Source organism: Sinocyclocheilus anshuiensis, unplaced genomic scaffold (assembly GCF_001515605.1).
Source record: "Sinocyclocheilus anshuiensis isolate Anshui unplaced genomic scaffold, SAMN03320099.WGS_v1.1 scaffold755, whole genome shotgun sequence".
NCBI classification, from domain to species: domain Eukaryota; kingdom Metazoa; phylum Chordata; class Actinopteri; order Cypriniformes; family Cyprinidae; genus Sinocyclocheilus; species Sinocyclocheilus anshuiensis.
Genome location: NW_015552587.1, coordinates 76,064 through 86,252, shown reverse-complemented (window position 1 = coordinate 86,252; position 10,189 = coordinate 76,064). Strand labels below are relative to the sequence as shown.

General features: G+C 35.2%; 1 protein-coding gene across 8 annotated transcripts in view; it reads left to right on the top strand.

The window, feature by feature from the left end:
* Positions 1-10,189, top strand: part of ppip5k2 (diphosphoinositol pentakisphosphate kinase 2) — a 47,831-nt gene that overhangs the window by 16,370 nt on the left and 21,272 nt on the right. For all 8 annotated transcript variants that reach the window (XM_016456359.1, XM_016456353.1, XM_016456352.1 and 5 more), the window contains exons 11-21: positions 3,020-3,121; positions 4,389-4,475; positions 4,609-4,684; positions 5,161-5,270; positions 6,124-6,209; positions 6,803-6,928; positions 7,496-7,617; positions 8,675-8,857; positions 9,094-9,235; positions 9,409-9,632; positions 9,786-9,913. In XM_016456359.1, coding sequence (XP_016311845.1) covers positions 3,020-3,121; positions 4,389-4,475; positions 4,609-4,684; positions 5,161-5,270; positions 6,124-6,209; positions 6,803-6,928; positions 7,496-7,617; positions 8,675-8,857; positions 9,094-9,235; positions 9,409-9,632; positions 9,786-9,913 — 1,386 coding nt within the window. The remainder of the gene's footprint in view (positions 1-3,019; positions 3,122-4,388; positions 4,476-4,608; positions 4,685-5,160; positions 5,271-6,123; positions 6,210-6,802; positions 6,929-7,495; positions 7,618-8,674; positions 8,858-9,093; positions 9,236-9,408; positions 9,633-9,785; positions 9,914-10,189) is intronic.

The window sequence follows — 10,189 nt, the reverse complement described above, 5'->3', positions numbered from 1 at the left end:
GTGTTCTCAAAATATGTTCTACCCAAATATCCTGATTCTAAATCGAACGATTTCATGGCTTCTTTATGATGTTGTGTGATGTTTTTGTAGAATGTAATCTGGTGGAGGGAGAGGACCATGTGGAGGTGAATGGGGAGATTTTCCAGAAGCCTTTCGTAGAGAAGCCAGTGAGTGCTGAGGACCACAATGTCTACATCTACTACCCCACATCTGCAGGAGGAGGCAGTCAGCGGCTCTTCCGCAAGGTGTGACCTTAATGAGTCTCAATCTATCCCTTCAACAACAAAATACACACCACATTACATCAGCTGAGTATTTTAAGCAAAATACTGGTCCCGCTTTATATTAAGTGGCCATAACTATTATGTACTTGCATCATAAAATAAGTACAGTGTACTTATTGTGTTCATATTGCATTGTAAAACACTTCTGCTGCTGTTGAGGTGGGATAGGGGTAAGGTTAGGGACAGGTTTGGTGGTATGGGTAGGTTTAAGGGTGGTTAAGGTGTAAGGGATGAGTCAACTGTAATTATAAATGTAGTTACATAATTTAGTTGCAGATGTAATTACATGCAGGCATTTTTAAAATATAAGTGCAATTTAAAAACGTATGCGCATTGTACTAAATGATTAATTTAAATGTAATTTACATAGTAGTTAAGGCCACTTTATATAAAGTGGGACCAAAGTACCATATAAAAATATTTCAAGACTTAAACCACTAATCGATAAAGCTGATAATAAAAATAATTAACAATGAAGTTATTATTTCTATAAACAAAACACACCTGAAAAATAGAGGACACAAAGTGCAAGGTCTAAACTACCCAAAACATGAGAATGAGCTATATTATTAAACGTGAAAATGATTTGTGTTACAGTATATTGAACTGACTTGTAAGTGTATAGTTTAAGACTGCTTGTCCTGTCAGGTTCTCTGGTAAATGTGTGTCCTGTTTATTGTGTGAGACAGAAACAGTCGCTGTCACTCGTGTTGCCAGCTTGCTATTGAGAATAAATCGTGTTGTGAACAGGGTTTAAAGTCTAGCCAACTTTTTAAAATAATCAGTATTTGCAGCCTTTATTAAAATAATCAAATATATTCAAATTTATAGGTTGTCATTATACTGGCACTCAGTTACATAACAAAATGCTGAGCTGCTTAATAGCTTGTGTAACACTGACGTCTCTGATAGTTTGTGTTTTTAATGATTAGGTGCTGTAGTGTGGTGCAAATAAGTATTTATTATTCAAAAACAAGAAGATGGCATCATAGCATGGTATACTTGAAAGGTTTATGTTAGCTAATAATTTAACTTCATTGATAAATTAACTTAAGCTTCATTGCATCAAATCGTCCAAACTCGTCCTAACGGCTGTGTTGAGCAGACACGCGCGTGTCTCACGGTTTCTGATCACGTTACGTCTGTTTCAGATTGGCAGCAGAAGTAGCGTCTATTCTCCCGAGAGTAACGTCAGGAAGACTGGATCCTACATCTATGAGGAGTTCATGCCTACAGATGGAACGGATGTGAAGGTATCGCAGTCGTGTATCTTCAGCAGAGCAAAAAAGCTCACACACTATTTTCATGTATTTTCATATTAGTGGTGGTAATTCTGATTCATCAAAGTGACTAAAATATTTAGATTTTGTTTAGAGGAAAGTTCTCTCTCTCTCTCTGTTTCTGTTCATTCTGTTCTTCACAAAATGTCTTGAAATGTGATACTGTATGTGAAAAGTCATGTCTGGCTGTTCAGTTCAGTTTTTTATATTTCCGTAGCTGACAAGTTGTTTACAGCATTTGGACAACAAAAACATGACAAGTACATAAATTGAGTTTTAGCTAAATTGGTACACTGCAAAAAATTAGGGATGCACCGATATGAACATTTTGGCCGATACCGATAACCGATAATTCTTTATTTTTGAAAGCCGATAAACGATATGTTGGCCGATAAATTTATATCCAAATTTTTATATACTTTTTGAGAGCCTGATTACAAAAAAGGTTTAAGAATCTAAAAATTCTTAAATCAAAGAAGGATTTTCTACTTGTCTTTTTAGATATCTTGGCTGGAAACAAGACAAAAAAATCTAAAATTAAAGCTTTTTTTTTGCAGTGTAAAAGAGTCCATAGTTGTTAGCAAAAATGTGAATTGGCTCATTAGTGCCACCTTGTGACAGACTTTTACAGTGTTTATCACACAGGCTCATCTAGTCAGCCTCTGTACACACAGTATATTCCAGTTTTCATAAAGATCAGTCATTCAGATTGCGGTTATGCTTCGTCTGCAACTTAGATGTTCTTCTACATTACATTTTTTTTATAGACACTGATTTATTCATGAATGAAGCGCCACTGTTTCATTTGCTTTCTTGTGTTTGTGCACATCAGGTGTATACTGTAGGTCCTGACTATGCCCATGCAGAGGCCCGTAAATCTCCCGCTCTGGATGGGAAGGTGGAACGAGACAGTGAGGGGAAAGAGGTCCGTTACCCAGTCATCCTCAATGCCAGAGAGAAGCTCATCGCATGGAAAGTCTGTTCGGCTTTCAAGGTAAATTAAGACGTTGAAAGCAATTTAGAGGCTGCTCCTTTTATCAGTTAGAGCTTTATATTTCTCATATCTTATAATTTCTCATTTATAGCAAACCGTGTGTGGGTTCGATCTGCTCCGTGCCAATGGCCAGTCATACGTCTGTGACGTCAATGGCTTCAGCTTCGTCAAGAACTCCATGAAATACTATGATGACTGTGCAAAAATCATGGGGTTAGTACATCATACAAATCCAAAATATCCAGTGATTTTATATATATATATATATATATATATATATATATATATATATTGAATATTATGTTTTATTGTCAGATGCAAAAAAGGTTTTGTATTTTCTTTATTGCAATTTTAATTATAATCAGGGGATTATACTATGGACATTTATGATAAGGATTATGAATGTATTTAATGTACAACAGATTTACAGTGTATTGATATTGTTTTTCTTTGCCCCACAGGAATATCATCATGAGAGAGCTGGCTCCACAGTTTCAGATCCCGTGGTCGATCCCTTTAGAAGCAGAGGACATTCCCATAGTTCCCACAACCTCTGGGACTATGTATGTCCTTACAAGCAAAGACAAACACTGTTTTAAACTTATAGTAATAATTACATTACCAATGTTATTAGTATCTAAGCTAGTGCAATCGTTTCTAGGAACTAAAATATAGTTCTTCCAAAAATGAAATCGTCATCAACTCACTTTTCTTGTCTCAAATGCATATGACGTTTTCACCAAAACCACAAATTGTTAGCGGGATGTTTTTGCTGACACTCTTATGTACTTTATTAAAGGTATAGTTCACCCAAAAATCTAAATTCTGTCATCAGTTACTCTTATTTTGTCCCAAACCCATAAGACATTTGTTTATCTTCGAAACGCAAATGAAGACGTCTTCAATGAAACCTGAGAGATTTCTGTCCCTCCATTAAAATTTAATTCCACCAAAACGATTCAAAAAGGTCATAAAACATTGTAATCATGTAATCGGTCAACATGTTCACTTTATACAGTGAATAATAATAATAATAATAATTCATTACATTTATATAGCGCTTTTCTAGGCACTCAAAGCACTTTACATTGTTAGGGGGAGTATCTCATCCACCACCAGAATAGATTTCATTTAGGCTTTCGTTGACATATAACGCACAGAGCACATCAAATATGCTAAACACAAGCAAGTCCAGTACTTGCTTGAGGCGTGAGAACAAACCTCAATGGTTCTTGTGTTTCACACAAGCACTTTTGAGCTTCCATTTGCCATATGTGATGTGATCTATGTGTGTCGATCATTGTTTACATGCAAATGAAAGCCTAAATGATATCTTCATCATATAAAGCAATTGTGACTTTTCAGGGGACTTGGATTAAACCACTTGATTCATATGGATTGTTTACCATATTTTTATCAACTTTTTGCATCCTCAAATTTTGGTGTCATGAATTTTCAATGGGGTGGACAGAAATTCCTCGGGTTTCACTGAAGATGTCTTGTGCTTCAAAAAGGACTAAAAGACCTGTGAATGAATTTCATTTTTAGGTAAAATAACCTGTTAAGTGTTAAAGAGAGTCACAATGTGCTGCCACTGCATTGATTTCACCCAACTGGATATTCATTTAATTATTGCTTGAGCAGAAGAAAGCCAGTCATATGGGTTTGGAAAGACGGTGAATAAATAATGACAGAAGTTTCATTTTTAGGGAACTGTTCCTTTTAACACACATTAATATTATGATATTGCTGATGTACTAAGTTATATCTTTTTATTTCTGTATAAGCTCAAAGTAAAGATCCGTTCAAGTGCTGTCATATGACTTTCAGGATGGAGTTGAGGTGTGTGATTGCTGTGATTCGACATGGCGACAGAACTCCCAAACAGAAGATGAAGATGGAAGTTCGACATCAGCGGTACAGACTTTCACCTCTGCTCTGTCGCTGATCTATATTCATCAGAAACTCTCACTAATTCCCCCAAAAAAATGAAAATTGACACTGCACAACTAAAAATCCACTATTGTATTTCTCATGTTGTGTGTTTCAGGTTTTTTGACCTCTTTGAAAAATGTGAAGGTTACAAAAGTGGAAAACTGAAATTGAAAAAACCAAAGCAACTCCAAGTAAAGACATTTTGTTTTAAAAACACATCTCTTCCATCTTTACTTGATCCTCTAACTCTAGCACTCTCTAATCTAATTCCATTCTTTAAAAAAAAAACTTGCCCCTTTTAGACTTGCACTCTATTCATTTACTAACTGCTTGTTTTCTTTAAAAAAAACTAACACTAGCTTGATCTATTCTTTTTCTATTCTATCTGTTTTCTTTTTATTTATTATATGATTAAAAAAAAAACTAGCTACGTGTACTGCGTTAAGCTAACTGAGACTTGTTATAGCACTCACATATCACTGCTCTTTTGTTGGTTTTGATTGCTTCCATTGTCCTCATTTGTAAGTCGCTTTGGATAAAAGTGTCTGCTAAATGATTTAATGCAATGTAAATGTAACAAATATTACTCATCATACATATCTAAAGCACGCGTTTGAATATTAGCTGATTTGCTCAGTTGTTTGTTGTGTTTGTTTGAATTGGACAGGAAGTGTTGGACATTGCCAGGCAGCTGTTGGTAGAACTCGGCCAAAATAACGATTCAGAAATTGAAGAGAGCAAAGCAAAGCTTGAACAGCTGAAAACAGTCCTTGAAATGTAAGTGGGTCCAGTAAGTTTATTAATAGGGGCCAAGCAGCAAAGATGTCTAGGCACCTAGTTATTGTATTATTATTCTTCTGCCATTGATTCTTATTTTGTTGTCTATTCCACAAGAGAATGAAATGCATACAGCAAAAGGGTGAATAAATGATGACCGAATATTCATTTTTGGTTCAATCTGCCATTATGAATTTTATTGATAAAGCTTTCATCAGATCCTCACCAAATTTAGGACCACCTTTAAATCATCTTCAGATCATGCTAGTAAAAATTTATATCAATCTGATAACGGCACCAGCTTTTGTGGTATTTCAATCACTGATACTAAAATAATTCCTGTGGATGTCAAGTCAAGTCACCTTTATTTATATAGAGCTTTTAACAATACTCATTATCAACATGGATATTAAAATGACCAACAATTAAAACTTTATCTGCAGCCAGCACTAACTCAGATAGAAAATCAGCAAATTCTTTAATAAATTCTGTATGGTGGCCTGTATACAGCAGCCAGTACAAACATCACAGGGGATTTATCATTAGCACTTGTTTCTCTGGATAATGTTATATGAAGCACCATTACTTCAAACGAGTTATACTTGAAGCCCGCCCTCTGAGAAATACTGAAAATATTGTTATAAATTGAAGCAACACCTCCCCCTTTACCTTTTGGATGCGGCTCATGTTTATAACAGTAATCTTGGAGGGTAGACTCGTTTAAAATAATGTAATGTAATGCTATCCATTCCAATTTAATGCCACTTTTGATCATATCATGCTTGGCCCAGTTATATTCAAATATACAGCTATATTTCAGTCTAATTTCTAACATCTCATTTTGTTTGTTCAGGTACGGCCATTTCTCTGGCATTAATCGCAAGGTTCAGTTAACATATCTGCCACATGGCTGCCCTAAAACATCCAGTGAAGAGGAAGGTAAAGATGGTCATGCATGTATCTTTTAGCTGCTTATGATTGATTTTTATGCTGTTTCTTTTGGCCTTCTGTTTGTATACATGGTTTTATGTAAGTGTAAGATCAGTTACATTTTATTAAAAACATTAGATAACGAAAGAATGACTTCAAATGCAAGTGACTTTTTTTTGTATCTTGCATGTTTTTATCGTGTGTTTTTTATATGTTGGTGATGTACTGTGAAGCCAGAGACAATTTTCCACAATGTGGATAATAAAGTACAGTAAAAGTAAATTAAAGAGGCTTATTTTAGTGCAGTGTTGTGCAAACAGAATTCTAAAGTCTAATCCACATTGCAGAATTTTCTTGCAAAACCCACTCACTTAAAAGGTCACAAAAGCCACCCCTTGTCCTATTTAAACTTTGCTCATTCACACCTCAGATTTGGAAAAGGTAAAAGAAATGGGCGTTGAAAAGTGGGACGCAGGGAGGGGAGAGCTTTAAGTTTGAGTAAAACTCTTGCTCTTCTTTTTTTCTTCTTTTTTTTTTTTTTGGTATGTGCATCCAAGGCTGATGTATTTGATATGGATGTGTGTGTGTGTGTTTTTGTTCAGACGTGCGGAGGGACGATCCGTCGCTCTTGCTGGTTTTGAAGTGGGGAGGAGAGCTGACTCCAGCAGGCAGGGTACAGGCTGAAGAACTTGGCCGGGCCTTCAGGTGTATGTACCCTGGAGGACAAGGTACTTTACTCTCATTCACTGGGCTCATTATTGTCTTTAGCATGTCTGCCCTAGTAAAAAAAGTAGTATATTTAAAATACATTTATTTCATACTAAGTATAGTTCAAATCTATTAATATATTTACTGACATATCGCTTGAGACTAACTGATATAAAAAGGAGTACTACTTGCGCACAATGCACATTTCTTAATATTAAGCCTAAAATGTGTTTTAAAGTCACTATTGATGAGGATTGTTTGATCTTTGAATAATACTGGTCTTTAAATGCAAAATATTTAAAATGTATCTGAAGTATACTTGCAATAGTTTCACTTTAGAACAAACAAATATACTTCAGTATATCTTTAGTTGGACTTCAGCACTACTTCTGCACAATTAAAGTGCATTAAGAACAAAATTAGTTGTTCCAATTTTAAGTATGCCAAAATTACAATTGCAGGGTATTTTTATTAAGTACATAAATATGTAAATGTATTTGTAGTAGACTTAGCATGAAATTAAATACATTTTAGTATATTTATTTTTCACTAGGGTGCTCTTTATTGTTGTCTATCCTTGGTCTCAGGCGATTACGCTGGCTTTCCCGGCTGTGGCCTTCTCCGTCTGCACAGCACATACAGGCATGACCTGAAGATTTACGCCTCTGATGAAGGACGCGTTCAGATGACTGCTGCAGCGTTTGCTAAAGTAGCACGACCACCTTTATTTTCTCCATTGGGTAGTAAATATAAAAGATTAAGTGGTATCAAAGTAATTTATTAAAACTACAGTTGCAAGTGTATCAACCCTTTTTTAATGCTTTATACAATACAGATTGTTTCAAAGCAGTTTCAAGGAAGTAACAGATTCAGTGATGCCAACTTCATCAAATATGAGACAAATTCAAATGTAAAGCTATTCTAAAAAGACAAGATTGCCATTATGGAGTGCAATAACAGTGAAGTTTATCAGTTATGATGCAAGTTCAGTTCAGCTATAAACAGCTCTACTGAAGACGATGGTGTCATTTTTCCGCTCAAGTCAAGTTTATTCAGTGTTGATTCAGTTCAGTTCAGTAACAAAATTTGACAATTATGAAACTAATTAGATTCAGCTATAGAGCAGCTCTACAAGAATGCATTAGTGTCTTCCGCCTCAATTCTTAAAAATTTAAATTGTGAATGATCTCAATTTTTTTTGTAAAGTTAATGTGTTCCTTTATTAATGAAAAAAATTGTTTGGCAGTTTGGGAGGGTTTTGGAGAGAGGGTGCAGAATTAAACTTTTAATGTGTTAATGTTAAAAGCATAAACCGTTTTAAATATTATTATTATTTTTTATTTTTTTTTATTGAATGCTTTAATGTTTATTTTGACAGCCCTAGTTTAAAGATTATTTAATTATAATAATAATAATAATAATAATAATAATAATTATTATTATTATTATTATTATTATTATTATTATATATTTAAATATTTTATATTATATTTAAATATAATAATAAATATTATTATATATATTCATTTAAATACTAATAACTATTATTATATATATATATGTGACCCTGGAGCACAAAAGCAGTCTTAAGTCGCTGGGGTATATTTTTTCAGATGATGTATAAATCTCAATTTCGAAAAATTGACCCTTATGACTGGTTTTGTGGTCCAGGGTCACATCTTTTTTTTAAATATTATTTATATGATTATTTTTCATATGCACGACTGGATGCTTGAGTCAGAGTAAGAGTATGTCTGCTGTCTCAGGGCCTGCTGGCATTAGAGGGCGAGCTGACGCCCATCCTGGTGCAGATGGTAAAGAGTGCGAATATGAATGGGCTGCTGGACAGTGACAGTGACTCCTTAAGCAGCTGCCAGCAGAAAGTCAAAGCACGACTTCATGACATTCTGCAGAAGGACCGAGACTTCACGCCTGAAGATTACGAGAAGGTACAATCAGATTTAAGATTGCTAAATAGATTAAAGACTGCAGATGCTTTTTGCAGAACATTGTTTATAGAATTGGTCGCTATGTTGTTCATCACTGCATTTTTAAAAGTATTTCTCATTAGACCACTGAATTCATAAAAATGAATGCAACTGTGAATTTACCTCTCAAAGCCGTCCACCCATTTTATCTGAATTTTTCTCTTGCTGTGAGTACCGATGTTTTATTTTTGGACTAGCTGGCGCCCACCTCCGGCACATCTCTGGTGAAGTCCATGCAGATGATTAAAAACCCCGTGAGGACGTGTGATAAGGTGTACTCCCTCATCCAGAACCTGACGCTGCAGATCCGCCAGAGAATGGAAGACCCCAAATCAGCAGGTAGACATGATGTTAATAACTGTGCATGCTTTATTAAAAATACATTTTAATCCTGCGTATAAAGAAGCCTTTGAAATTGCAGCTATTTTATTGACATGAAAATGCAATTCAAATATTAGTCACCAAGTCTTATGCTAACATCAGGTGGCACATTTTTTGTTTTTGTGTTACAGATATCCAGTTGTACCACAGTGAGACTCTAGAGCTGATGCTGCGTCGGTGGTCTAAACTCGAGAAGGATTTCAAGATGAAGAACGGCCGATACAACATCAGCAAGATCCCTGATATCTATGACTGCATCAAATATGACGTGCAGCACAACAGCTTATTAAAACTGGACAACACCATGGAAATTTACCGGCTGTCCAAAGCACTGGCTGACATTGTCATCCCACAGGTGACCTTTTTTATTTTAGTTTTTAATTCCTCCATTTGCTTCTGGTCAAATATCAATTAAATAAACTACGAGAGCTGGTATAAATTGACGTGGTACAATTTGTTTATAATCCTAAACTGTTTTTTGGTAATTGTCCTTATCTGCTCTTGTCAGGAATATGGTATTTCTCAAGCTGAGAAACTGGACATAGCCAAAGGTTACTGTACACCTCTAATCCGCAAGATCCGCTCTGATCTGCAGAGGACACAAGACGATGACACCGTTAACAAACTGCACCCAGTGTAAGACATCGTCTGTTTCAGTGCTTGAGCTGGACTGTATCGCTTATAGACAATATAAAAACTAGTCAATACACAGTTCAAGATCTGAAGGAACATGACGCGAGGAATAAAACTTTCCTTGATCTTATAACATTCACTGTGCTTTGTTAAAAACGGCATGTTCTGCAAGATTCCTCTCTCTGTCAAACATACTATATTGGACTGTCCAGCTTTTAATGTATGTAGAAAACTCTTTTAGGAACTCACTTAAAGAGTTATTTAGTATAATTTTGGCGG